The sequence below is a fragment of the Piliocolobus tephrosceles genome, chromosome 1 (assembly GCF_002776525.5).
Source record: "Piliocolobus tephrosceles isolate RC106 chromosome 1, ASM277652v3, whole genome shotgun sequence".
Taxonomy (NCBI): Eukaryota; Metazoa; Chordata; class Mammalia; order Primates; family Cercopithecidae; genus Piliocolobus; species Piliocolobus tephrosceles.
The window spans coordinates 168,020,292-168,047,073 of record NC_045434.1 but is presented as its reverse complement, the minus strand read 5'-3'; the positions used below and the strand labels follow the sequence as shown (position 1 = coordinate 168,047,073).

The window sequence follows — 26,782 nt, the reverse complement described above, 5'->3', positions numbered from 1 at the left end:
ATGTGTCTATTTCTCCCTCTGGATACATACAAAGATTTCTGAGTGAATGTCCATGCCTAAATGCAAACGTCACAGCCGTGTGTGTGAGTATCACAGGAACTATGTGTGTGTCTCTTCATATGGACACATCTGTCTTTATAAGTGCACACCTATTCCATGGGTACACAGCTTCTGCTGGTGTACAGCTCTGTGCCTGAGTGTGTGGAGCTGTGAGTACAGATGTTCACACGGCTCTGGGGTACACATCTGCATACCTCTGTGCATGTCTGTGGAGGTCTCCAAGGGTGCACCTCTATAGCTGGGGCTCTCTCTAAACCTGTTTTGTCTTCATATCTGTATCCTGTCACTGGTTCCTGGGTCCAGGGGTGGTGCCCAGGGGATAGCAAGGTGCTGCCTAACACCTCCTTGTCTACAGAGGTCTCGGCTGACCTGAGGGTGTGGCAGAGGGCAGGAGCAGGAAGGCCACTCCACCCCTGGGGATTCCTGGCTGGGCCCCAGGAGCCACATGGCTCCCTTAACAAGGGCCCTGGGGACTTGGGCGGAGTTTTCCATGAGTAGAGGCCCTGTGCAGAGGCCAGGAGGCAGGGTCCTCGGGGAACACTGCTCACTCTCTGCTCATGCAGTGCCTGTTACCTCCAGACCTCCTCTGCCAGAGCCCAGTGCACAGCCATGGGGTCAGCACAGTAGATGTGAGTGTGTGTGTGAGGGGGGTGGGGGTCCCTACATGATGGAGAAGGGGAAGGAGAAACAGGGCAGGAATACAGGAGAGAGAGGGGTGAAGGACCACACAGAAAGGTGGAAAGCTGACAGCAAGGGAGGTGGGCGGCGGCCTCGACGGAGCCAAGGCTGTTGGTGGACTGGGATGCAGCCCATGGGTTCCTGCTGGCTCCTCACAGCCCGCCCTAGGGATGGGACTGTACCAAGAGGAGGATGAGGACGCCGTGTCCCCCTCCCTCCCCTCTCTGCGTCCTTCAATTTCTCTCACAGTCTCTCTGCTCAGTTCCCGTTCCCAAAGGCTGGGATGTGACGATCACATGCCAGGAGTGACGTCCTGGAAGTCCAGACTGGCCAAGGACAAGATGTGCCAAGAGCCCTTGGACAAGGGCGTGACCTTCACAGCCTCCTGGGCCAGTGGGAAGAAAGTAAGAAGGGGGCCAGAATTGCTGCCATTTTGACCCCCACCCCTAGCTCTGGGCCCTTCCACACCCTATCTCGCTGAGCCTCCAACCCTGCGGAGAGTACTGTCCCCACATCACAGATGAGGGACCTGAGGCTGCTTCCAAAGCCGGGGCAGGGTGAGCGCTGGGGGTCAGGCAAAGAATGGCCCCTCGTGGGAGCTGCCTGCCCCTCCTAGCTCTGTGAGATGTGAGTGCTCCCGGCAGCACTGGCTACTGTTCCTGCCCATGGTTTTGGGGAAGGCAGGGTTTGGATTCTAATTCCACATCTGACTTGCTGTATAACCTGGGGCAACTCACTCGCTTACCCTTCTGGGCCTCAGTTTCGCATGTGTAAAGTACCTCGCTGGGCTGCCATGAGGACTGATGCAAGATCCAGAAGGCAAAAGGGCTTTGTAAACTGTAAAGCACTGTGCACCAGTAGGTGTCTGTGTGTTCACAAGTGGATGAGTGCTACCACAGCAACCCGAGCATAGACTAGAGGGGCCGTGGACGGGGCTGGGGTTTCACTAAGCACCTTGCAGAGGGCATTTAATCTTCATCACGACCCTCTGAATAGAGACCACCACTGCCCATTGCACAGATGAAGAAACTGGGTGAAGTAACTGCCCAGGACCCCACATCCTCTAAGTGGCAGAACCAGGATTCAAATCCAGGAGTGTCCAGCTGCAATGCTGGTCCTCTGAGCCACCAGGTGGGGCCGCCAGGGGAGACTGATGGAAGAGGGTCCTGAAAGAGGATCGGCAGGGCCAGGAGGCAGCAGGGTGGGGAGACAGACACAGGAAGCCTCTTGCTGGTCCAGTCTCTCCTCCCACTCCTTTGACCACCAATTAATTTTGCTGCTTTGGCCAAGTTGGGGCCTTCAGCAAGCCAAGGTACATGGAGGAAGTTCACAGTTTACAGAAGGGAAGCTGCCCTGTGCCCTTCCTTGCTGGAATGGCTGTCCCAGGACCCCGACCTCAGGAAGTTGGCTGGAATATTTTGCTGCTGCCTTTCCCCTGTGGGCCTTCCCATCCTCACCCCTTCTCATCCTTCTCACCACACTCCACCCCTCCCTAACTCCCCTTGGCTACTCATTCACAACCAGCTCTAAGGACTAACAAGAACTCAGCACAGACGCCTTCCACAGTGCCCTGCCTTGCCCTGGATACCAAGCCTAACACTTCCCTGCTCCACAATAAAGCAAATATTGAATTCCTACTGTTTGCCAGGCACACTCATATCCAACCATATCCAAACTAGGTAACCTTGGGCAAGTTTCTTAACCTCCGCTCTGTATCTCAGTTTCCTCATCTGTAAAATGGGAACAATGAGGTAAAAATGTAGAGGGTTTGGAAGAAAAGCACATGGTCATGTGGAAAGCTCTATTTAAACATTCATTAGTTTAAATTAAGATCTGTATAACACCTTTGCAAGGTAAGAATTACCAGCTCCATTTCACTATTTGGTGACTAGGGCTCAGAGAGAATGGCTTTTACTCATTTTACTTATTCAACCAGCATCTATTGAGTATCTACTATGTGCAAGGCCCAATGCGTGATACTTTTGCACATTATCGCATTTAATCCCCATAGCTGTGTGGGGAGGCGTTAGCATCCCCCACTATTTCCAAACACTCCCCCAGGGGCAGTATCACCCTGCTTGATACCCCTGGTTTGCTATCTGTCTTCCCTACCAGCTTAAACACCGGGAGGGCAGAGAACTGCGTTTTGTTCACCATTGTGTTTCAGCATGTGGCACAGATTAAGTGCTCTACAGATACCTGTTGAGAGAAGGAATGAAAACATCCACATTTTACAAATGTGGAAACTGCAGTTCTGGCCCCAGGGGCAGTGGCTCATGCCTGTAATCCCAGCACTTTGGGAGGCTGAGGTGGGCAGTTCACTTGAAGTCAGGAGTTCGAGACCAGCCTGGCCAACATGGTGAAACCCTGTCTCTACTAAAAATACAAAAATTAGCCGGGCCTGGTGGCAGGCGCCTATAATCCCAGCTACTTGGGAGGCCGAGGCAGGGAGAATTGCTTGAATCCAGGAGACAGAGGTTGCAGTAAGCCAAGATGGCGCCACTGCACTCCAGCCTGGGGAACAGAGAGAGACGCTGTCTCAAGAAAAAAAATAAAATAAAATAAAAAGAAACTGCAGTTCAGAGAAATTAAGTGATTTACCCAAAATCACACAACTGGCTCAATGGCAGAGCGGAGATTTGAATCTATGTCTGACCAGCTCCAAAACCTGTGTTCTTACCACAGTGTTAATTCTACGCATGGGAGCCTCGTTGGTGGAGAGGAAGAGGTCCGAGCTGGGGTGCAGATGAGGGCCGTGGGCTGCAGATGTCTGGAGAGGCAGGCAGCTGGGGGCCGAGACCCCCAAAGAGGCTCCTTCATTAAGAGCCCTGGGTTTCTCCCGCCTCCAACCTGCCCACCTGTGTTTCCCCTCAGGCTGCTGGTCATTCCGGTCAGGGGAGCAGCGCTCCCTCAACAGGTCCGCCATCAGGAAAGGGGCCAGCCAAGCTGGAGCTTGAAAAGCCCAGACACAGAAGCTGCCACACCCAGTCCCCCGGGCCTCCTGCTGTTCACAGGCTCACTAGGGAGCTCAGAGTGAGAGGGGAGGGCTCAGTGAGAAGCAGAGCTAGAGGGGACTCCAGAGAGCAAGTCCAACCCCCTCTTCCTAGCCCCTTTGCTGGCTGTGGAAACGGGCCCAGAGAGAGCAGAAAGAAGAGACAGAAGCCCACACTCACTGCGTTCTGCTGGGTAGCAGACCGAGCACCAGACCGTTCACATTTGTTCTGACAGCATCTGCAGCCCCCCAGAGGTGGTGGGCACCTCGAGTCAGGGTCCTCAAGAACCCAGCAGAAAACCTGCACAGAAGCAGATGTTCAGCAATGTTTGCGGAATACCTGCATGAATGACTTATTTAGTCCCCAGAACAAGCAACTGAGGTAGGAATTATTATCCTATCGAGGAAACTGCAGCCCAGAAAGGAAGGAATTGACCATTGCCTCAAATGCTGCTGACAAATGAGCTCTGGACAGCAGGGACCTTATCGGGAGCACATGGGGTGGAGACGGGGAGTGGACGCCAGGCTGCAGTGGGTTGAGGAATGAAGGGAGGGGAGGAAGCAGGCACCGCAAGTTGTAATCAGCTCTTCAAGGCAAGGTGGGAAATATGAGGGGGCAGGGGCGAGGCATTCTTCCCTGGAGGAACCCAGAGTAAGGCAGGCTGGTGCTGGGCTTTGTGGCATTGCCATGGGGGAACTTGGACAGGCTTCAGGGTTGGCTGGACAGAGCCAGTAGAGGTATTCTGGAGATTCCCTCGAGGAAAAGATCCATTTATCCAGAGGGCCAGGGATCACTGAACTGGGCAGGAAGGTTTGCTTCCTGTCAAAGACCCCAGCTCCCCTGTATTAGTCTGTTTTCATGCTGCTGATAAAGACATACCCAAGACTGGGAAGAAAAAGTGTTATTTATTTATTTATGAGATGGAGTCTTGCTCTGTTGCCCAGGCTGGAGTGCAGTGGCGTGATCTCGGCTCACTGCAGCCTCTGCCTCCCAGGTTCCAGTGGTTCTCCTGCCTCAGCCTCCTGGGTAGCTGGGATGATAGGCACATGCCACCATGCGCGGCTAATTTTTGTATTTTTTTAGTAGAGATGGGTTTTCGCCATGTTGGCCAGGCTGGTCTCAAACTCCTGACCTCAGGTGATCCACCCACCTCAGCCTCCCAAAGTGCTGGGATTACAGGTGTGAGCCAACGCATCCAGCCAAAAAAAGAAGTTTAATTGGACTTATAGTTCCACATGGCTGGGGAAGACTCAGAATCATAGCAGGAGGCAAAAGGTACTTCTTACATGGTGGCGGCAAAAGAAATGAGGAAGAAGCAAAAGTGGAAACTCCTAATAAACCCATCAGATCTTGTGAGACTTATGCACTATCACAAGAATAGTATGGTTTGAAAGACTGGCCCCATGATTCAGTTACCTCCCCCTGGGTCCCTCCCACAACACATGGGAATTCTGGGAGATATACTTCAAGTTGAGATTGAAATGGAGACACAGCCAAACCATGTCATTCTGCCACAGCCCCTCCAAATCTCATGTCCTCACATTTCAAAACCAATCATGCCTTCCCAATAGTCCCTCAAAGTCTGAACTCATTTCAGCATTAACCGAAAAGTCCATGGTCCAAAGTCTCATCTAAGACAAGGCAAGCCCCTCCTGCCTATGAGCCTGTAAAATCAAAAGCAAGCTAGTTACTTCCTAGATACAATGGAGGTACAGGCATTGGGTAAATACAGGTGTTCCAAATGGGAGAAAATGCCAAAAAAAAAGGGGCGGTTTCGGGGCCATGTAAGTCTGAAATCCAGCAGGGCAGACACATTTTAAAGCTCCAAAATGATCTCCTTTATCTCTAGGTCTCACATCCAGGTCACACTGATGTAAGAGGTGGGTCCCATGGTCTTAGGCAGCTCCACCCCTGTGGCTTTGCAGGGTACAGCCTCCCTCTTAGGTGCTTTCAAGAGCTGGCTTTGAGTGTCTGCGGCTTGTCCAGGTGCATGGTGCAAGCTGTCGGTGGATCTACCATGCTGGGTCTGGAGGACGGCCACTCTTCTCTTCTCATAGCTCCACTAGGCAGTGCCCTAGTAGGGCCTTGGTGGGGGATCCAACCCCACATTTCCCTTCCACACTGCCCCAGCAGAGGTTCTCCATGAGGGTCCTGCCCCTGCAGCAAACTTTTGCTTGTGCATCCAGGCGTTTCCATACATCTTCTGAAATCTAGGCAGAGGTTCCCAAACCTCAATTCTTGACTTCTGTGCACCCATAGGCTCAACACCACATGGAAGCTGCCAAGGCTTGGGGCTTCCACTCTCTGAAACCACAGCCCAAGATGTCCGTTGGCCCCTTTCAGCCGTGGCTAGAGCAGTTGGGTAGGGCACCATGTCCCTAGATTGCACACAGCACGAGGACCCCGGGCCCGGCCCATGAAACCAGTTTTCCCTCCTGGGCTTCTGGGCCTGTGATGGGAGAGGTTGCCGTGAAGTTCTCTGACATGGCCTGGAGACATTTTCGCCAAGGTCTTGGGGATTAACATTAGGCTCCTTGCTACTTATGCAAATTTCTGTGGCTTGAATTTCTCCTTAAAAAAATGGTTTTTTGGCTGGAAGTGGTGGCTCATGCCTATAATCCCAGCACTTTGGGAGGCCGAGGAAGGTGGATCACGAGGTCAGGAGACCAAGACCATCCTGGCTAACACGGTGAAACCCCATCTCTACTAAAAATACACAAAATTATAAGGCAGGAGAATCGCTTGAACCCTAGAGGTGGAGGTTGCAGTGAGCCTAGATTGTGCCACTGCACTCTAGCCTGGGCAACAGAGCAAGACTCCGTTTCCAAAAAAAAAAAAAATTGTTTTTTCTACTGCATCATCAGGATGCAAATTTTCCAAACTTTTATGCTCTGTTTCCCTTTTAAAATGGGATGCTTTTAACAGTACCCAAGTCACCTCTTGAAAGCTTTTCTGCTTAGAAATTTCTCCGCCAGATACCCTAAATCATCTCTCAAGTTCAAAGTTCCACAAATCTCTAGGGCAGGGGCAAAATGCCTCCAGTCTCTTTGCTAAAACATAACAAGAGTCACCTTTGCTCCAGTTCCCAACAAGTTCCTCATCTCTGGCTGAGACCACGTCAGCCTGGACCTTATTGTTCATACCGCTATCAGCATTTTGGGCAAAGCCATTCAACAAATCTCTAGGAAGTTCCAAACTTTCCCACATTTTCCTGTCTTCTTCTGAGGCCTCCAAACTGTTCCAACCTCTGCCTGTTATCCAGTTCCAAAGTCACTTCCATATTTTCGGGTATCTTTTCAGCAATGTCCCACTCTACTGGTACCAAACTACTGTATTAGTCCGTTTTCATGCTGCTGATAAAGACATACCTGAGACTGGGAAGAAAAGGTTTAATTGGACTTACAGCTCCACATGGCTGGGGAGGCCTCAGAATCATGGCGGGAGGCGAAAGGTACTTCTTACATAGTGGTGACAAGAGAAAATGAGGAAGACGCAAAAGTGGAAACCCCTGATAAAACCATCAGATCTTATGAGAGTTATTCTCTACCATGAGAATAGCACAGGAAAGACTGGCCCCCATGATTCAATGACCTCCCCCTGGGTTCCTCCCACAACACATGGGAATTCTGGGAGATACAATTCAAGTCGAGACTTGAATGAGGACACAGCCAAACCGTATCGTCCCCTTAGAGGGAGGCAGGGGAAGGGAATTAACATTCATGGACACTCCCCTGTGGGCCAGGCACTGAGCTGAACACTTGGTTCACACAATCTCCTCTACTCCACAAAGCAGCCCTGGGAGGAAAGAATCAGCATCTTCATCTGACGGAAGAGTGGTCACCAACTCACGGTCACACGGCTTCCACCAGCTCACCCCTTCCTTCAACAGACGCTGCCTCCACACTGTGGCCAGCCAGACATCACACTAGATGGGGTCATGGGGTGGGCGGGGACACAGTATCGAGCCCTGCCCTCATACAACAACACCACTTTCTCCACTAGCTCCTTTACCTCTTGCTAATCAATTTCTTTGCCTATAAAATAAAGAAACTGCTGATCTCTAAAGATTGTGAGAATTAAGCAAAGTGATGTAGTAGACACTGTTGATGTGCTATCCATATCCCTCTGCCCACTGGAGGTAACTACGGGAACTTTCTATGTGCACTGATGGCTTCCTGTATGTCTCTGCCTGGGGGCTTCTCTGGCTGCCAAGCACTTGACTCGCCCACAGGAAGCCGAAATGCCAGGAGTTCATGCTGTCAGCCAATAAGGGAGTCTGGTTGTTGGTGCATAAATGCCCCAGCTTCTCCATCCCTCGGTGGGATCACTGAGGCATGTTCCACACAGTCTCTTGGCAGGGTCCCAGCAGGATGAGCTCCGGGTGCCACCAGTGGTAGCCTGCCCATCCACATGCCCTTCATTGTCTTTCCCCATGACTTCCTCACCATGCTTCCCTGAAGCACCTCCACATAAACTTCTTTCACCCACATCCTTGCTCAGCATCAGCTTTGGGGCAAACCCAGCCTAAAACAGTAACATTTTACAGCCTGGTGCCCAGTAGACACTCAGCAAATGCTGTCTACCTTGATACTCATTTTCATTTTTATAGAAACAGACAGCTTTGAGAACATGGTTACAGCTCTAGCTGAGTCACTAGTCGCTCATCAGCATCTTCCAGGAGCAGGTATGGGCCTGTGGCCTGGGGATGCAGCAAGAGGGAGGGGACTGAGGGTCATGGGCCTCAGCCTGTAGCCTCAGCCACTTGGAAGCTAGGTTAATCTCTGTCATATACACACACTCTACAGTTTATAAAGCTGTTTTCTTGTGTTCCAGGGCCTGCATCCCATTTTCCCTCCCATTGTTCGAAATCCTATGTTCCAACTCAGAGTTCTGTGTTCAACACATTAGGCTTCAAGCCTAATGTGCCAAATGTTCTGCTTGTTGCAAATACACCCTTCCACCACCACCACCACCACCTCCCTCTCCTTCCAGGTTCCCTTGGAGTCAGCCAGGCTGGAGGTGAAGTGCCCCTGCACCTGGGCAGAGGAGCTGATACAGCTCACTTGCCTTCTAAGTTGGCTGGTGAGGCCCACCAGCCAGCCCAGTGTGCCCACCTGGCCGTGATTCTGAGTGCTGGGACCAGGTCAGGAGTGTCACCCCGCCCCACTGCAAGCTAGTCTGCTGTGTTAGCATCGGGAGCCAGGGGCAGGACAATGTGGTGGTCTCCAGCCAGAGCCTGTGGGACCTGCATGCAGCTTTCCCACCTCCCTCTATGTGAACCCACGCTCTTCTGTGTGGCACCGGTGTGTGACATCTGTTTGGAGTGAGCCCTGTGGGATGAGGCCAACGTGGGGCCCCACATTAGACCCTGGCACCCAAACCTCAGCCTCCAGCCCATCAGTCAGTGACCCCCTGTGAAAGCAGCAACTACCTGGGTAACCTCAGCAGCTTCCATGACTTATGGTCCATTAAAAAAAAAGAAACAGAGTAAGATGCACCTGTTTCCCCTCCTTGGGCCCCCGGGCCACACACACTGCTGAGCTCCTTTGCCTCTGGCTGGAATTATGGCAACCTCCACAGCTCCCAGTTGGATGTACACATCAGAAACTCTGAGGGGCAGCTATCTGTGTCTTTCATTAATAAAAAATGTCATTAATAATGACTTAAAACATGCAATTTGGGATCAAAATCTTCCAAAGCATGGGAAAAATAATAAAAAGGAGAGTTCTTCATACTGAAAGTCTGGAAATAAATGCTGTCCTCAGAGGTCAACCATGAGTCGGGCACTGCTGGGGAGGGAGAAAGAAGTGGGAACGGGATCTCACACCCACTCCGTGCCAGGTGCTGTGTTTGGGGGTTACACGTTTCCCTCATCCTCACACAACCCAAGGAGACAGCGCTACCATTCCCATTTTATAGATGAGCAAACTGAGGTTCACCGAGGCCAAGTTACTTCCATGGGACATAGGATCAGTAAGAGACTCAAACCTAGGTCTGCCTCATTGACAAAGGGAAACAAAACAACAAAAAAGAAAGAAAGAAAAAAGGCCAACAGTGTGGTGCTTGGCAAGTCATTCTGGTTTGAGTTTATGAGAAAGAGGGAAAAGTAGAGGGAACAGCCCATCGGCTATGAAGACCGGGAATGATTGATACGATTTACTGCTGTGTCTCCCGCACCTAGAACAGGGCCTGGAACGCAGTTGGTGCTCAGAAATGATCTTCAGTGAATGGCTAAAATGTCTGGGAGGATAAAGGGGCACAGTCTATTCCGAGGTAGGAGAAAGTGAATGTTTCTAAGCCCCTAGTTTCTAGAGAGCATTGAACAAGCACATTTGATTTTTTTTTAAATCTTTAATTATGGAACTATTTGAAAAACAGAAAAAGGCAGAATAATACAGCAGACATTGGGGAACTCATTGCTCAGATTTACCAGGTGTTCATATTTTGTCATGTTTATGTCAAGCATTTTTACAGTAAAATACAAATACAGATACAGCTAAAAGCCCCATCACCCCATCTCATTCCCTTCTACCTATCACCACAGGCCACCAGTATCCTTGAAGCTGGTGTGTCTCTGTCTCTTCATGAGCATTTAGCATTATTTTAGGTTTTTACAGTTTCCAAGTACAGGTATCTCCCTGTAGCTATCCTTTCATAATGTACATTTCACTCAGTTATTATATTTTTAGGACTTCGTCTATATTGGTACATGTGGATGGAATTCACTTTAATTGCTGTATTTACAGGCAGTTTTTTTATTCTTTGCTATTTCAGAGAATGCAGCAATAAAAACCTTTTCTTTTTTTTTTTTTTTTTTGAGACTGAGTTTCACTCTGTCGCCCAGGCTGGAGTGCAGTGGTGCAATCTGGGCTCACTTCAACCTCGCCTCCTGGGTTTAAGCGATTCTCCTGCCTCACCTCCCAAGTAGCTGGGATTACAGGTGTGCGTCACCACACCCAGCTAATTTTTGTATTTGTAGTAGAGATGGGGTTTCACCATGTTGGCCAGGCTGGTTTCGAACTCCTGACCTCAGGTGATCCGCCCACCTCGGCCTCCCAAAGTGTTGGGATTACAGGCATGAGCCACTGCGCCTGGCCATCAATAACAATCTTTATACACATTTCTGGGTGCACTCATGTGTCACACATAACTTTTACAACAATCACAACATGCTGGAACTTGTGTACCCCTACATGACCTTGGAAAATTGCTTGAAGTCTCAGAAGCTTAGTTTCCTCATCAGTAAATTGGGGTAATAAAATAGCATGCATATTGTTGAAGATTCTGTGCTTCAAAATAGAGGAAACACATTTTGCCACCCGGAAAGCACTTCCTGATCATGAGTTGTTTATCGCTCAGGTATTCGCCATTCAGGAAGTGCTGAGCATCCTCTCCTGTCAGGGGTGCAATGGGCCAGCCCTCATGCCCACATGCAGATGAGACTGATGGGTGCAGCGACAGAAAAGCACACAAGCCCCTCTGCTCACTGACCAAGCTGGAGTGGAAGACACAGGCGAGGCTCCCCAGAGGAAGTGGCACTGAGCTGAGACCTCAGAAGATGAGGAGGCAAAAAAGGTGAGTGGGAGATGGGAAGGTGGGAGGCTGGTGAGGAAGCAGCTAGTGTAAGGGATGGGCTGACGCAAGAGAACATGTTTGGAGCCTGAGAGGTGTGTGTGAGCGGGCGGCGGCATAGAAAAACTCTGGAGAGGTGGCAGAGCAGAGAGGCCGTACCCCAAGGCCACAGGGAGATAGGGAAGGATTTCAAGCAGGGGAGTGACAGGCCCGGATTTGTGTGTAGGGAAAACTGGTCTGGTCTCGGCATGGAGGTGGCATGCAGACTGGGAGCCGGGAGCCCCATGAGGGGAACGCAGAGGCGACGCTGGTAAACATGGTGAGGGCTGAGCTAAAGTCATCGCCACTTCTGCTAACAAGAATCTGTCCCCAGGCCCTCTAGTAGCTGTTGCCTTCCTGAAGCTTGGGATGCATGCACAAAGAGAGCTGTGTCTGGCTCACAGATTGCGGACACCTGGTTGACCTCTTGATGCCTGTGTATCATGTTTAGCTCCTAAGTCTCCCTTCTCTCACGTGCACAGTGGTCACGCCTCCCACAACACGCAGTGGGCATCATCAAAGGAACAGCAGCTGACGGGAACCACCCCCAGCTCTGAGAGGTCTGAATTCACACACCACACCCCACACTCTTCTTCTTGGGCTTGCTCAGCACCCTGTGGGGCACAGCACCCGGCCCCGCACTCTCAGGTTTCCAGGTGACAGGAGCCCTTTAGGCTTCTTGGCACCAAGGGCATGGCTGGGTCCTCACCAATGTCCCATGATAAGAGATCCCACCAGCAGCCAGGCTGCACAGAACCTACACGGAGTGAGGGGAAGAGGAGGCCAACACATTCTAGGTTGGTTACCACTGGGCGGCCTTGTCTAATATCTAAACATCATACATCTAAAACAAGACAAGGACAGAGATAATAGAACTGCCTCCAACTCTCTACTCCTTAAGTGGAGACCCCCTTAACACTCTTTTTGATTTTATTATTATTTTGAGACAGGGTCTTGCTTTGTCACACAGACTGGAGTGCAGTGGCTCAATCACGGTCATTGCAGCCTTGACCTCCTTGGCTCAAGCAATACTCCCACCTCAGCCTCCAAAGTAGCTGGGACTATAGGGCATACCACCACACCGGGCTAATCTTTTTTTTTTTGTAGAGACAGGGTTTTGTCATGTTGGCCAGGGTGGCCTCAAACTTCTGGGCTCAGGCAATCCACCTGCCACAGCCTCCCAAAGTGCTGGGATTATAGGTGTGAGCCACCAGGCCCGGCAACACTCTTACTATGAGTGACTTGGAAGCTTTTGAAGCCTCTATCCCTGGTGGCAGTGGTGTGCCCCTGGCCTTTTTCTAGACTGGGCTAAAGCCCCTGCCATCCACTCTCCCAGCACTCCACACTTCCCTTTCCATGACATCTATCCCTTTTAGAATTACAGGTTGAATTTCTGCCTTCCTTGCTAGGCTGTAAGTTCCCCACTGGACATAACTGCATCTGCCTGGTGTGCTGTTGTTTCCCTGGTGTCTGAACAGAGTCGGGCTCCTGACAGGCCCCCGCTATTTGCAGCTGAGTCAATAGGATGTGCAAACTGAGGGAGAGGAAAGGGTGGAGGGAAAATCGCAGACCTCAGAGGTCTGGAGAGAGGAAAAGTGTCTTGCTCAAGTCACAGGCTAGGCAGGAAGAGATCACGGTTCCTGCTCAGAATCTTTGACTCTCAGTCAGGGCCTTTCCCACTCATTATGCTGTGCTAGAAAGAGGCTACGAAACCCATAGAAAAGTGTTCTATAGTTAAATAAGCTTGAGAAACTCTGGGTTAGACAAAATGAAAGGAGTTTCTTTGCCACTGGTCTTTTCAGGCCTTTAACACGCTCCTGTGCCCACGCTTCTGGGAGAAGGTCACACACAGCACTCCAGCTCTCTGACCCTGGAACTCTGCCTGTGAAGCAGTTTGAAACCTCCGGCACTATCCCCCAGCTGTGTGTCACAATTATTTACTAAATGTGACACAGCAGAGAGATTTGTTGCCATTTTTCTGAGCAGGATAGGAAAATCCTTTTCTACAAATAAAAATACTTCGAAACCCCAATATACAAATGGGATGAAAATGGAACTGCTCTGGTTGAAGGGGGGTCTGGGGATCCATCTGGAGCTGTCCTTTCACTGCTGCTATGCAAAGAACGCTTGTTTCCTGTGGAGCGCAGTTTGAAAACCACTGGTGCCGAACTGGCACATGAGGTTGAAGCTAGGAGGCTTCTAGTGCTGGCTCTGCCATGGACTGTTTTACCCTGGGCAAGTCATTTAGTCTCATTGGGCTTCAGTTTCCCGTGTATACGATAAGTCTGTCTATGTTTCTTAGAGTCCTGAACTTTCAGCTTTGATATGGTGAGGAGTACACTTCTATGACTATAAAAGTCTAACTCCAAGATTCCATGGCTTAGTATTCCAATTCTGGGACTGCCTGTAGTTAGCCCAAGCTGGTGCAGCATGCTGGAGCCCAGGCTGTGGAAAGCAGAATTCATTAACTGCAGTGCGCTGCCCAGGGGCACTGGGTTCCTGGGATGGGGGTGCCGGGTTCCTGGGGTGGGTGGACTGGGATCGGCAGCCACTCAGTGGGACAAGCTGCCAGAGGGACCCAGGTCTCCTGACTCCTGCTCTATCTTTAGATCTCCATAGCAACTGTCACCAGGGCACCGAGCTGAAGGCACGGGCTGCGTGGCTGCCTGCAGAAGGAGGGAGGGGCATTTCCTTCCCGTGCCTCTTCTTTTGCTAGGCTCAATTCTTGAGCCAGGAAAGGGGACTGAGAATGAAGCTGTTCACAGCAGGAAAGGCTTGGGGCCAATACAAAGACAGTCCAGGGCCCCACCTTGCTCTCAGGACATGGTGAAGTCACAGAACCCAAGACCTTCATGTGTCAGGCTCATGGCACAGGAGGAAAGGTAGAATTCTCCTCCGAAGAGCGCTTAGCCTCTCCTGTGTCCTTCCCTACACACTCAGGAGCCCCTAATCTGAGATGGTGCTGAGGCCGCAGCTGGAGCCCCCATTAGATCCTCTAATCGGAGGGGCCAGGAAGCTCCTCCTGAATCTTCCCCTGCCCACCTCCTACTCCTCCTGGGGCTCAGCCTGGACTTGGCTTCCTCTGAGGAGTCTTCCCTGACTCCCAGGCTGGTTGCTCGCTTCCTCAGGGTCCCTACAGCCTGTCCTCCTTCCACATAGTAGGAGGCCAGAGGAGTGATTAACCTCATGGGGCAGATGAGAAGTGGAGGTTCTGAGCAGTAAAGACACTTGCCCAAGGTCACCTGGCAAATGAGCAGCAGGACCAGGCCTGGACTCCATGTCTTCTGATTCCAGTCTGTGCTCCTTCCTGGGTCCCAGTAGCCTAGGCTTTGGAAGGGAGGCCAGGGCTAGAAGAGGAAATAGGAGTCCTCAGTGAGGCCTGCGCACAGTAAGCACCTGGCTATGTCCTTGCTGAACTCAGCTGAGCCACAGACCAGTGCGAATGGCTTTCTCCGACAGCAGCTGACCAGCTCTTTAATTAGGTCCTGGCCCAGGCGGCCAAAGCGGGTCTTCTCTTGGTAACTCCAGGGAAGCTGCTCTGAGGAGCTCTCCTGGGAAGACAAGAAAGGCACGGGTTACTACAAGGGAGCGGGGGGTCCTTAGTGTTCACACAGCCAGCTCTTCTCTGCAAAATGAAGAAACCGAGGCTGTAGGAAGCCAGCCTATATCCAGCCCCACCGTGGGCCAGGCACTTCCTCCTCATCCCCAAAACAAGCCTGTGGGAACTATCACCTTCCCACGACAGGAGAGGCACAGGGAAGAGGGACTTCCCCGTGGCACACGATGAGGTGGGGGCAGCAGCAGGACCAGGACTCAAGTCCCACCATTTCTCGCTGCCTTCCAGCAGCCACACCTGTCACTGTGGGAGGAATGTTTTCTCCCCTGACTGTGGGTTTCCCAGAATCTTTCCAAGGTTAGCTATCATCATCACCCTTGGAGCATAACTTTTGCTCATTTCTTTTAAGGTTTCAATGAACATGTTCATTTAGCAGATATTTACCAAGTGCTTACTCTGAGCTAGCCACTGGGGATATGGCAGCTGCTCAAAAGAGACAAGGGTCCTGGCTGCATACAACACAGATCCCAGGTCACAGTGCTTTCATCGAGAAAGGCTAAGCTCGCATTCCAAGGCTGGACGGTGACCCCAGGCACCCAGGACCCTACGCTCTGCCTTTCTAGCTTTAGCTGAAGCTTTCCTCCTCAGGGTCACAAAATGAAAGTTCCACTCCCAGGCGACTTGAAGGAATTTCTTCTATTTTTTTAAATGAACATTTTATTGGAGTACAACACATGTGTAGAAAAGTACACAAATCATTAAGTATTCAGTTAGCCCTCTGTACCCATGGGTTCCACACTTGTGGATTTAACCAACTGTGGACTGAAAATATTTTTAAAAAACATTTAAAAATAACAATATAGCAATAGAAACACAAAAAGAAATACAGTAAGAGCTATTTACTCAACACTTACATTGTATTGGGTATTATAATTTAGAGATGATTTAAGGCACATGGGAGGATGTGCGTAGGTTATATACAAATACCACACCATTTTATATCAAGGACTTGAGCATCCTCAGATTTTGGTATCTGCAGGGGGTCCTGGAGTCAATCCCCCATGAATACCAAGGGACAACTATATATAGTCTGAAGAATTTAAATGAAAAAACCATCTTATCAGCCCACAAAAAACAAAATCCAGAACAGAGCCATCACTCTGCAGATCCCATGAGGGCAAGTTGCTAGTTCCTGGGGCTAGGCACAAAGACAGGATTGGTGGGGAGTGGAGCTCCACTGCTACTTTCCTGGCTGAGTGACTGTGACCTCTCAGGATCGTGATTGTGAGGAGAGTATCCGCTATGGCAAGTCACTGTCCAGAGAGCCGTGGTGCTGGTGTAAGCCCTGGCAGAGGCCCTGTGAGGACAGGCCTCTATTCTGAGGCCCACTCAAAGGGCCCTGGAGGCAGGTACAGTGGCTCAAGCCTGTAATCCCAGCACCTTGGGAGGCTGAGGTGGCAGGATCACCTGAGTCCAGGAGTTTAAGACCAGCCTGGGCAATGTGACAAAAGCTGGTCTACAAAAAATACAAAAATTAGCTAGGGGAAGTGCTATGCGCCTGTAGTCCCAGTTGCTTGGGAGGCTGAGGTAGGAGGATCATCTAAGCACAGGGAGGTTGAGACTCAGTGAGTTATGATTGCACTACTACACTCCAGCATGGGCAACAGAGTGAGACCCTGTCTCAAAACAAAACAAACAGGGTCCCCTGGAGTCCCACCTCACAGAGTCTGTGCTGATGAGGGAATCCTCTCTGACGATCTGGCATTTCCCATGCTCCCGCTACAGTCTGACCCATCAGATGGGGCCTTGGGGCCCACTGGCCTCACCTCCCCTTTTCCACTGCTCATTTCCCTCAGACCACTTAGGTTCAGCTCAGCCTATCCCACCATGCACCCTGAGATGCCCTGGGCCTGGCTGCTGGTGAGATGGGCAGGGGACCCCACAAACAGTGATGGTGCAGCAGGTGGGTGCTGTGAAGGAGAGCCGGGGTGGTGGCAGCAGAACCACCAAAGCCAGCCTGGGGGCTCTAGGAAAGCTTCCAGGATGGACTTCTACCTCAACAGGGATGTGAGGGGTACAGAGGTGTGAGGTGAGGAAGGGGGAGCACTCCTGGCAGGCAGAATAGTGTGAGCAAAGGCCCAGAAGCCAGAAAAGCATAGCACACTTGCAACCATGGGCAGACCAGTGACATCAGGCCACAGCTTACAGGGAGGGCGGGCTGGGAGATGAGGCCGCAGAGGGAGGCAGTTCTCAGGTGTGGACCTTATCCTGTGAGCAGTAGGGAGCCAGGGAAGCACTGGAAACGGGGTGGTGGTGTGGTCAGATCTGCCCTTAGGACTGCGGGACGCAGGACAAATCAGCAGGGAGCGGCTGGTACGGGGAGACTCTTGAGGATGCTGCAGCTGTGGCCCAGGCAGGTGAGGGTGCACACTTAGTCAAGGGAGTGTGGATAGGCAAGAGCCACAAGTCACTCCCTTCACCTGCCACTAATGGCCAGCCCACTCGCTTGCCCAACTCTAGGCCACTGGCACCACCCTGGCCCAGCTGGGGGCTAAAAATCTTCTATTGCTGGTGAACTTTAATTGAAAAGCCACCTGCTTGGTAAAGTCCTCCCTGACCCTGCCTGGCCTCTCTGCCCACTGCTGGCATCCTGAACATCCTCACAGCACCTTGTGCTGTGCTGCCTTATTCCGAGGAGCACTAAGACCACAGCCTTTGAGCAGGACCTCCTGGGTTCATACTCCACTCTCCACTAACCAGCTGTGTTACCCTGGGCAAGGTTCTTAACCATTCTGTACCTGTTTCCACATCTGTACAAGGAGCATGATGGGAGGATAAGCCTCATAAGATTGTGGTGGAGATTAAATGAGTAAATAAAGTGTTTAGAATGGTGCTGGCTACAGAGAATGTGCTGAATGAAGGGGAGACCTTTTCAGCCACCTCTGTGGCTATCACCCACAGATAGGTGAGCAGCCAGAGGGCTGGGAGTTGGTCACCTTCACTATTGTGTCTCTGACACCTGCCACATGCTCAGGTGATAGAGGAGGGAAAGCAAAGCTGGCCAGCAGCTTGCGGACCCTCTGCCAGGTGCTGCCTTCCTGCCCTCCTCCCAGTGTCCTTGTCCAGGCTCTCAGGCAGGCTCTCCGTGCTGCTGGGCAACAGTGGCCCATCCCTTGCGCCCACCCCTTGGGCTGCACGCTAGCCTTTGGCTCCATTCTCCTTCCTTAGGCACTTTCTGCTGCTATAAGGGTTCACCATGCTCTCAATGTCATGCCACTGAGCATTTTGCCCCATGGACAGGCCTGCAGAACCCAGCCCCTGGGGAGCCCAGGGACCCTTATATTGGGACGGGAAATCCAATTTCCTCACCCTCCACACCCAGCCACAATGTTGAGGATCAAATAAATGTTTAGGGACTACATAAAGCTGCCTCATAGTGGGACCAGATGAAAAGAGTGCTCCACAGCACCAGGCAAGAAGGCTGACCCTGAGGACCAGGGGACACAGGGAGCCCAGCAGGAATCCAACCCACGGGGGACAGGAGGGAAAAGTGAAGCTACCAACTAGGGAAAGGCAGGCCAGCAAAGGTAGCTGAGGGCCTGGCTTGAGACGAGGCACAGATAAACCCCCGTGCTCTAACCTATGAGGGTGGCCCCAGAAGGGTTACCTGAGTGAGCAGAGGGGATGTGGAGTCAGAGGGAGGAGGGTTCAGCAGGGAGAGTCGCTGCCAGCTACGGTGGGGTTCTCCTATGGAGGGACAGGCTGAGGTGGGAGGATATTAGTAAGCATAGGGAACTCTGATCAGTTTACTCCAGCAGTCACAAATGGAGTCCATGTTCTGGGCCTGGCATTATGCTAAGCACTGAAGAAAGAGGCTGAGGCAGACATGTGGTCTCTGCCTCAAGGAATATCACTCAGTTGGACGGAGGTCTGCAGTCTGCCCTGCCCTCTACAGCCAGGCCCCTGCCCATGTAACTGATGATGCCAGAGGGCGATGGGAGGCAGCAACGCATGGGGTGAGAGCCAGAGCTCGGCAACCAGACAGCCCTGGGCTCAAATCCTGGCCTCAGCCCTGTCCAGCAGCATGAGCTGGTGGGCAGCTTCACCCCTGGAACATGCATCTCCTCATCTGTATAATGAACATGAGAACACCTTCCTTCCTTACAGGTGGGCGCTCCACCAGTGGCAGGGATTATGACTACAGCGTTCATTGCCAAAAGAGGCTAGAGCTGGTACTCAGGACAGCTGCAAAGGGACTGCAGAGTCTCAATCAAAAAAGGAACTCACCACCCTGGGCTCACCTGGCTGAGTACAAAGAAGGTACGGACGTTCCAGAAACAGGCCTGCTCTTGGAGGAAGGTTTTCAGGTAGATGCTCTCAAAGGTCTTGAAGCAACCGACTAGAGTGACAAAAGTCTCGTCATCCTCATTGTCTGTGATGCTCTGCAGGATGGGCACCATGGGGGCCAGGCCCGTGCCCGCAGCCAGCATGAGGAGCTCACCATACTGGGGAATAGAAGGGGTATGTATGACGGGTGGGTCGGGAGAATCTCACCCAATCCCCTCTACTATGGGGCTTTTCCTTGAGCTTCCTTCAACTGGATGGCAGTGCCCTTCCTTGGTGTCCAACCACCTACGTCCCCTCTCTACCTCCTCCAGAAAGTCGTCCTTGTTTGTGAAAGGCATGTGAGGTTTGGGTAATGGAGACGATGAGATATGGGGGCTGAAGGGGAACATAACAGTATAGCCCATCCTGTAAGTGGCCTGGTTGCCTACTAAAGCATCCCCACAAGTACTCTGCTTACACACTTCTGCTGACAGGGAGCTCACTACTTCCCAAGGCAGTTTGCCCTACTATAGGCCAAATCCTTTGCTAGGGAGGTCTTTACTTACATTGAGCTGAAACCTACTCCCATCAAAGCCTTGCCCACTCCCAGTGCCATTCCAGCCCTGCTCTCTGGGCTGCTTCCTCTGCCCCAGGGTACCTCTGCAGAGATCTCAAGGGCCCACCTTGGACCTCTGAGCTTGCTCATCTCTAGGCTAAATGAAAGAATATGCATAAGCATGTAGCACAGCACTGGCACAAAAGAGTCACTTGAAAAAGGTGAGTTCCCAGCCGGGAGTGGTGGTTCACACCTATAATCCTAGTACTTTGGGAGGCCAAGGCAGGTGGATCACTTAAGGTCAAAAGTTCGACACCCACGTGGCAAAATTCCATCTCTACTAAAAATGCAAAAATTAGCCAAGTGTGGTGGTGCACGCCTGTAGTCCCAGCTACTTGGGAGGCTAAGGCAGGAGAATTGCTTAACCTGGAAGGCAGAGTTTGCAGTGAGCCAAGGTCATGCCACTGCACTCCAGCCTGGGCAATAGAGCAAGACTCCATCTCAAAACAAACAAACAAAAAGGGTGAGTTTCCACCCCAAGAGGTCCCAGTTCCATCAACTCCTCCTCACTGAATTTATTTCCGGGCTCTAGGCCTCTTAAAGAGGGGTGACCTTCTGTAATCCCAGCACTTTGGGAGGCTGAGGCGGGTGGTTCACGAAGTCAGGAGATAGAGACCATCCTGGTTAACATGGTGAAGCTCCGTCTTTACCAAAAACACAAAAAATTAGCCGGGTGTGGTGGCAGGCGCCTGTAGTCCCAGCTACTCAGGAGGCTGAGGCAGGAGAATGGCGTGAACCTGGGAGGCGGAGCTTGCAGTAAGTGGAGATCGCGCCACTGCACTCCAGCCTGGGCGACAGTGTGAGACTCCATCTCAAGAGAAAAGAAAAAAAAAAAAAAAGGAGGGGTGACCCTCTTTAAGGTCAGTGCCTTACAGTTTAGTACCTGAGTGATGCAGGGGTATTCACCTCCCTCATTCTAGAGATTAGGCCTCCGGGTATAAATCCCCAACCATGTGATGTGGGCAAGCTCTTTCACCAATATGAGCCTCCGTGTCCTCACTGGTAAAAAAAGAAAAGCACTTCCCCATAGCAGCACCTATCTCAGAACTGTTACAAGGATTAAATGAGATGAAGAAAAGTGCTTGGTTGGCTGCATGTGGTGGCTCATGCCTGTAATCTCAGCTACACAAGACTGAGAAAGGAGGATCGCTTGAGCCCAGGAGGTTGGGGCTGTAGTGAACCATGATCATGCCACTGCACTCCAGCTAGGCAAGAGTGAAACCCTATCTCAAACAAAACAAAACAAAACAAACAAAAAAGAAAACTGCCTGGTGCAGATCAAATTAGATCCCTCCCTCTCCCTAAGCTGCTGAGACTCACGCCTGGCAGCTATTCTGCGTTTGTGCTCTCTCCAGCCTCCAGGTCTTCAGCTTGCCATGCTCCTCCGCCTCCTCCCATCCTAGCTCGGGCTATCCTTTGGAAGGCCTTCCCTAAGCAGGGAAAGGGGAGGGCCCTTTCTTTGTGTTTCCACAGCTCCCTGTGAGTCCCTCTGAACCACACTGGCCACACTGTGCTGCTGTCATCCGTCTGTGTGTCTGACTCCCCCAGCAGACTGTGAGCTTCTGGAGGACAGGGGACTCATCTGACCCATCTCTGGGTCCCCAGAGTCCCCTGGCACTGGGTGAACACTTGTATCTGTTTGTTGAATGAATGCACAGATGCTAATATGTCAGTCCCCAGGGCTGATGTAATATCCATCTGTAATGAAGACGACTGCAGAGCAGCAAAACAGGGCCCAGAAGAGGGCAGGAGCTTCCCAGATGTCCTCGCGTGGTGAAACCAAGGCTTACTGAAATTCCAGTGACCGCATGTTAAGGTGTGAGACACCATTTCTTTTTCCTCACCATCAGGTCCTACAGCCTCCCCAGATAAGAAATCCAGTTGGACACAGTGGCTTATGCCTATAATCCCAGCACTTTGGGAGGCTGAGTGGGGAGGATCACTTGAGTCAAGGAGTTTGAGACCAGCCTGGCAACATAGTGAAATCCTGTGTCCACAAAAAAATACAAAACTTAGCTGGGCATGGTGATACACGCCTGTAGTCCCAGCTACTTGGGAGGCTGAGGCAGAAAGATTGCTTGAGCCCAGTAGGTGGAGCTGTAGTGAGCTGTGACAGCATTCCAACTTGGGCAACAGAGGGAGGAAAGGAGGGGGGAAGGCAGGAAGGCAGGAAATAAATGCAGGGCCTTTCAAGTATTCTGTGCATGTGAAGGAGCAGCCACAAGGCATTGGGAGGCTCCACCAGAAAAGGTGGTCAAGACAACGTTCATCTGTTATCCACTCAAGACAAGGAGGAAACACGAACGATTTCCATTCCCTGCTCTCGAGCATCTGGGGGATGCAGGGTCTAAAATGCAAGGCTAAGCATGGTTAGTGCTAGGAGAATACTATGGAAGACTATTAACATATGCATGCATAGCACATATCTGTAGAATGGGGTTGTAGCACCTAAGAGCTGCTGTGAAGACTATGTAAGTTACCATATAGCAAGTGCTAAGGTCCGAGCCTGGCACGCGTGAGGTGCTACACGTGCTTGATATTATTATACATATATACTACACATGTACACACAGTGTGCATTTGTACATATACTCATGTGGAAGAGGATTTGGAAGGATATACACCAGGCCATAACATGGGTGTGTCTGGGTAGATTGCCTGTGAATGCTTTTTCTTTTCTTTTCTTTTCTTTTTTTTTTTTTTTTGTCTGCTGATTTTTGGGTAATGAACATGTACTGCATTTATAAAAGAAAAAAATAATAAAAGCTCTTTTTTTTTTTTTTTTTTTAAAACAGAGTCTCTTTCTGCCACCCAGGCTGGAGTACAGTGGCACGATCTCGGCTTATTGCAACCTCTGCCTCCTGGGTTCAAATGATTCTCGTGCCTCAGCCTCCCAAGTGGCTGGGATTACAGGTGCGTGCCACCATGCCTGGCTAGTATGTTCTGTATTTTTAGTAGAGACAGGATTTTGCCATGTTGGCCAGGCTGGTCTCAAACTCCTGACCTCAGGTGATCCACGTGCCTCGGCCTCCCAAAGTGCTGGGATTATAGGCGTGAGCCACTGCGCCCAGCCAAAAAAGCTATTTTAAAATTAAACAAAAAGAATGGAGAGGAAGGCATGATTCATTATTTTCCATTTGTTTTCATTTTGCTTTGTTTTCCTAATTATAAAGTAATAGGCGTTGACTGCAAATGATTTAGAAAGTATAATGAAGAAAATAAAAATCATCCATAATTTCACCACCCAGAACTGCTAACATTTCATTGCATTTTCTTTTCATATTTTCTCTGTGCATTTTAACTTAATTTCCCAACCTCCTGTATATTCAGTTTTGTACCTAGTGTTTGTCACTTGATCTTACAGCATAAGTATATAGCATCATTTATAAACATAATTTTAAAATCCAGGATATTATTCTATCAAGTACCCGTAGCCCAGTGTACCTAACTGTTCCCCTGCTGTTGGATATTCAGTTGTTTCTAATTTTCTGCTATTTTAAATAAAGATGAAATGAACATATGCAAAACAGCCAGCATTTTGATTCATTCTACAGGACAGACTTCCATAGTGGAATTACTGGGGCCAAGGATTTGAAGACTCTGAAGACCCTTGGTACATACTGTCATAATGCTTTCCAGATATGCACCAACTGATGAGAAATTATGAATTCTTCCTGGGAAAGTTGGGGAAGGGTTTAAAAATGCCAGGATGATGATGAGAAGAGCCATCTGAGCTGGGAAGCAGGAAGCCATGGGGCATATTTAGTCATGTGACTGCACTGTGAAATTGGAAGGCGTCAGAGGGCATAAGGGCTCCTAAACGCCAAGTACGTGAGTCTGATGTTCTAAGCAATGGGTGCTTAGACTTCCAGTCTATTTCGGCTGGAAGTGGTGGCTCATGACTGTAACCCCAGCACTTCGGGAGGCTGAGGCGGGCGGATCACCTGAGGTCGGGAGTTCATGACCAGCTTGACCAACATGGAGAAACCCTATACCTACTAAAAATACAAAATTAGCCAGGCATGGTGGTGCATGCCTGTAATCTCAGCTACTTGGGAGGCTGAGGCAGGAGAATCGCTTGAACCTGGGAGGTGGAGGTTGTGGTGAGCTGAGATCGTGCCATTGTACTCCAGCCTGGGCAACAAGAGTGAAACTCCATCTCTAAATAAAAAAATAAGTGTCTATTCCATCTTCTCCCATGTCCAACCCCAAGGATACACTTGGGATTGTGTTTGAGCTCAGGGAGAATGGCACAATGAGATGCTGTGGGCTGAAACATGAAAACCACAGTCAATAGGGATCTCTTGAGGATTTAAGGTGCTGGCACTGACCTGGTTTGGTTTATAGAAGAAATCTCCAAAAGGTCCTCGCCAGAAAGCTGTGTCTCCTGCTCTCCAGGACTCAACATACCGGGACATCAGCCCCATCTGGTAGCACTGGAAGCAAACACAGGGAGACATCAGTGGGACAGGTACATGCTGCCAACACAAACCAGTTTAGCTATTAATGTGGAGCCTGTTCTGTATGCTAAGTGCTTCACATGTGTTACCTCATTTAATTGTCCTCTTCATCCTACAAAGTTGGTACAGCCATTCCCAATTTTCAGATGAGGCCCAGAAGCTTACACAGAAGGTAGACAGGAGGCTGGGATGAGAATCCATAGGACCTAAAGCCTTTAACATAGAGGTCCCAAACCCAAATGCCCACAGGGACCATGCAGGTACCATAAATGAGTGAAGAACTGGGTGATGATTAATGGCAATTAATACACAGTCTCAGCATCAGGGAGACAATAGGGAGTGATGGGGATTATGATAAGTTGGTAAGCAATGCTCCTTCTAAGGAAGGAAGCCACTTTGCAGGTTTCAGTCTATAGTTTGTGGGGCCTAATTGGCCAGATCTATTGATTTTCCAAAAGAGGAAGGAAATCCATATTTTTATTTAAAATCTCCCATTTTTGAAATGTCTGCAATTAATTCAAAAATTTAAAACTCTATGCTGGCCAATACCAAATACATCTGTGGGCTAGATTCAGGCCACCCATCTGCAATCTCTGCATTATCCTACATCATCTCCTGGCTGGATGAAAAATGAAGGTTACAGGAGTGATTCCTCCATGGAGAGGGGAGTCTACATTGCCTGCGTGTCTGTCCACTCTGTGCCAGGTACCATGTTGAGGATGCAGGCAAGACACCTAGATCTTAAGCTCCATGAATGCAGCCAGTGCCTGAACCATGGAAATAACTTAATAAATACCTGAATGAATGAACGAATCAATCAATCCAGATTCGGGCTGTCCCCTTAAGGAGCTTACAATCTAGAAGGGACCTAAGTCTCAGACATATACAAGGTAGAGACCATCTAATACCCATGAGAAGAATAAACTAGGAATAAACCTGAGAAGGCAGCAGTCACTTCCATGAATGGGATCAAGGATGGCTTCCTGGAGGGGGAAGCATTTGAATTAGAACTTGAAAGATGGGCAAGATGGAATTCACTGGGGATGGGAGCAGGTGTGCAGAGAGGACTCTTGACATCAGGTGTAGTATGATCAGGGGTAGGACAATCTGGGTCATGTTTTGGGAACAGCAAGGGAACATGGGAGGGTGAGGGTGAGGGTGAAGCACTGGGAAACAGGACTGGAAGGGTGTTTGGAGTAAGATTATAGCCAGGCTTAACAGAGAGACATGGCTTTGGTCCCCAGACCTCTTTTTAAGCACCCATGGCCATCTCTGATATCATCCCTGACTTCCCTGGGCACTACCTGCACAACGCAAGAGAAGTCCCTGGCTCAACCGGAAGGGGTCTAGAAGGAAAGGTGCGGTTCTTCTCCTGCCTTGCTGGAGGTTGTCTCCATGCATGCTTTGTTTTCTGGCCCCTGTCTAGGGGGAGACATGATCCCAGCTGTGGCCTTAGAGGCCATATGGCATAGACAGCACCCAAGAAGAAGGGAAGGATTCTTCCATGTTGTCTTTCGTACCCTGATATTGTTTGGCTATGTCAACATCCAAATCTCACCTTGAATTCCCATGTGTTGTGGGAGGGACCCAGTGGGAGGTAACTGAATCATGGGGGCAGGTCTTTCTCGTGCTGTTCTTTTGATAGTGAATAAGTCTCATGAGATCTGATGGTTTTACAAAGAAGAGTTTCCCTGCACAAGCTCCCTTCTTGTCTGCCGCCATGTGAGATATGCCTTTCACCTTCGGCCATGATTGTGAGGCCTCCCCAGCCATGTGGAACTGTGAGTCCATTAAACTCCTTTCTTTCATAAATTGCCCATTCTTAGGTAAGTCTTTATCAGTAGCGTGAAAATGGACCAATACAAACCCACACAGAGCCTGGCACAGAGTAAATGCTTAATACATACTTGTTAAACAGAACTGACACTGAACTTTTGTCCTTCCATTTGGATGATATTACCCAAGAGGCCTTGAGACAAATGATGTCATCTTTCTGAGCTTCAGTTTCTTCATCTGTAAAATGGGAATAATATGATCTACTCTATAGGGTGGTTATGAGGTTGAAATGAGATAATTAGAATAAATAGAAAGAGGCAGTACCTGGTACCCAGAAGGTGCCTGAGAAATGGGAGCTTCTCCTTCCCTTCTCCATGGGAGGGTCAAACGATAAGCCCTGCCTGCCTTCCCAATTTGCAAAGACATTTTTGGCTCTTCCTAGCCAGTGGCTTAGAGATAATTAGACATCTCTCTAAAGAGAGGCTTTCCAGTAAACGAAGGAGAAAATCAGCCTTGCAGCTGGGAGAGATCCAGCTGCCCTGAAGAACTGTCTCCAGGCTTATCCTTTCCACAGAAACACACCCCGAGAAGCAGCTTGGGGAAGCAGGCCATTTGGAGAGGATTTGTGGAATCTCCCAGACAAACAGTTGTGTGAAGAAGGGATCCTATCCAAGCTTATGTGTGAGGGAATAAACACTCGCGCTCT

At 50.2% G+C, this 26,782-nt stretch overlaps 1 protein-coding gene and 1 long non-coding RNA gene across 13 annotated transcripts in view; one reads left to right on the top strand and one right to left on the bottom strand.

Annotated features, from left to right (window-relative positions):
* Positions 1–11,091: 11,091 nt before the first annotated feature.
* LOC111523413 lies at positions 11,092–22,692 on the top strand. 2 transcript variants are annotated; one of them, XR_002725520.2, is made up of 4 exons: positions 11,092–11,306; positions 19,066–19,419; positions 21,514–21,656; positions 22,636–22,692. It is a non-coding gene; the product is annotated as an uncharacterized LOC111523413 (long non-coding RNA). The 2 variants fall into 2 exon arrangements; XR_002725518.2 differs by lacking the exon at positions 22,636–22,692 and having other exon boundaries at positions 11,093–11,306; positions 21,514–21,832.
* Positions 11,596–26,782, bottom strand: part of LOC111523377 (NADH-cytochrome b5 reductase-like) — a 30,713-nt gene continuing 15,526 nt past the window's right edge. For 9 of the 11 annotated variants that reach the window (XM_023187947.2, XM_023187925.2, XM_023187914.2 and 6 more), the window contains 3 exons: positions 24,172–24,276; positions 19,200–19,403; positions 11,596–14,893 (listed from right to left, as the gene is read on the bottom strand). In XM_023187947.2, coding sequence (XP_023043715.1) covers positions 14,690–14,893; positions 19,200–19,403; positions 24,172–24,276 — 513 coding nt within the window. In that variant the 3' untranslated portion in view covers positions 11,596–14,689. Of the gene's footprint in view, positions 14,894–19,199; positions 19,404–24,171; positions 25,966–26,782 lie in introns of those variants that run through there. The other 2 variants (XM_023187971.2, XM_023187956.2) reach the window with 2 other exon arrangements.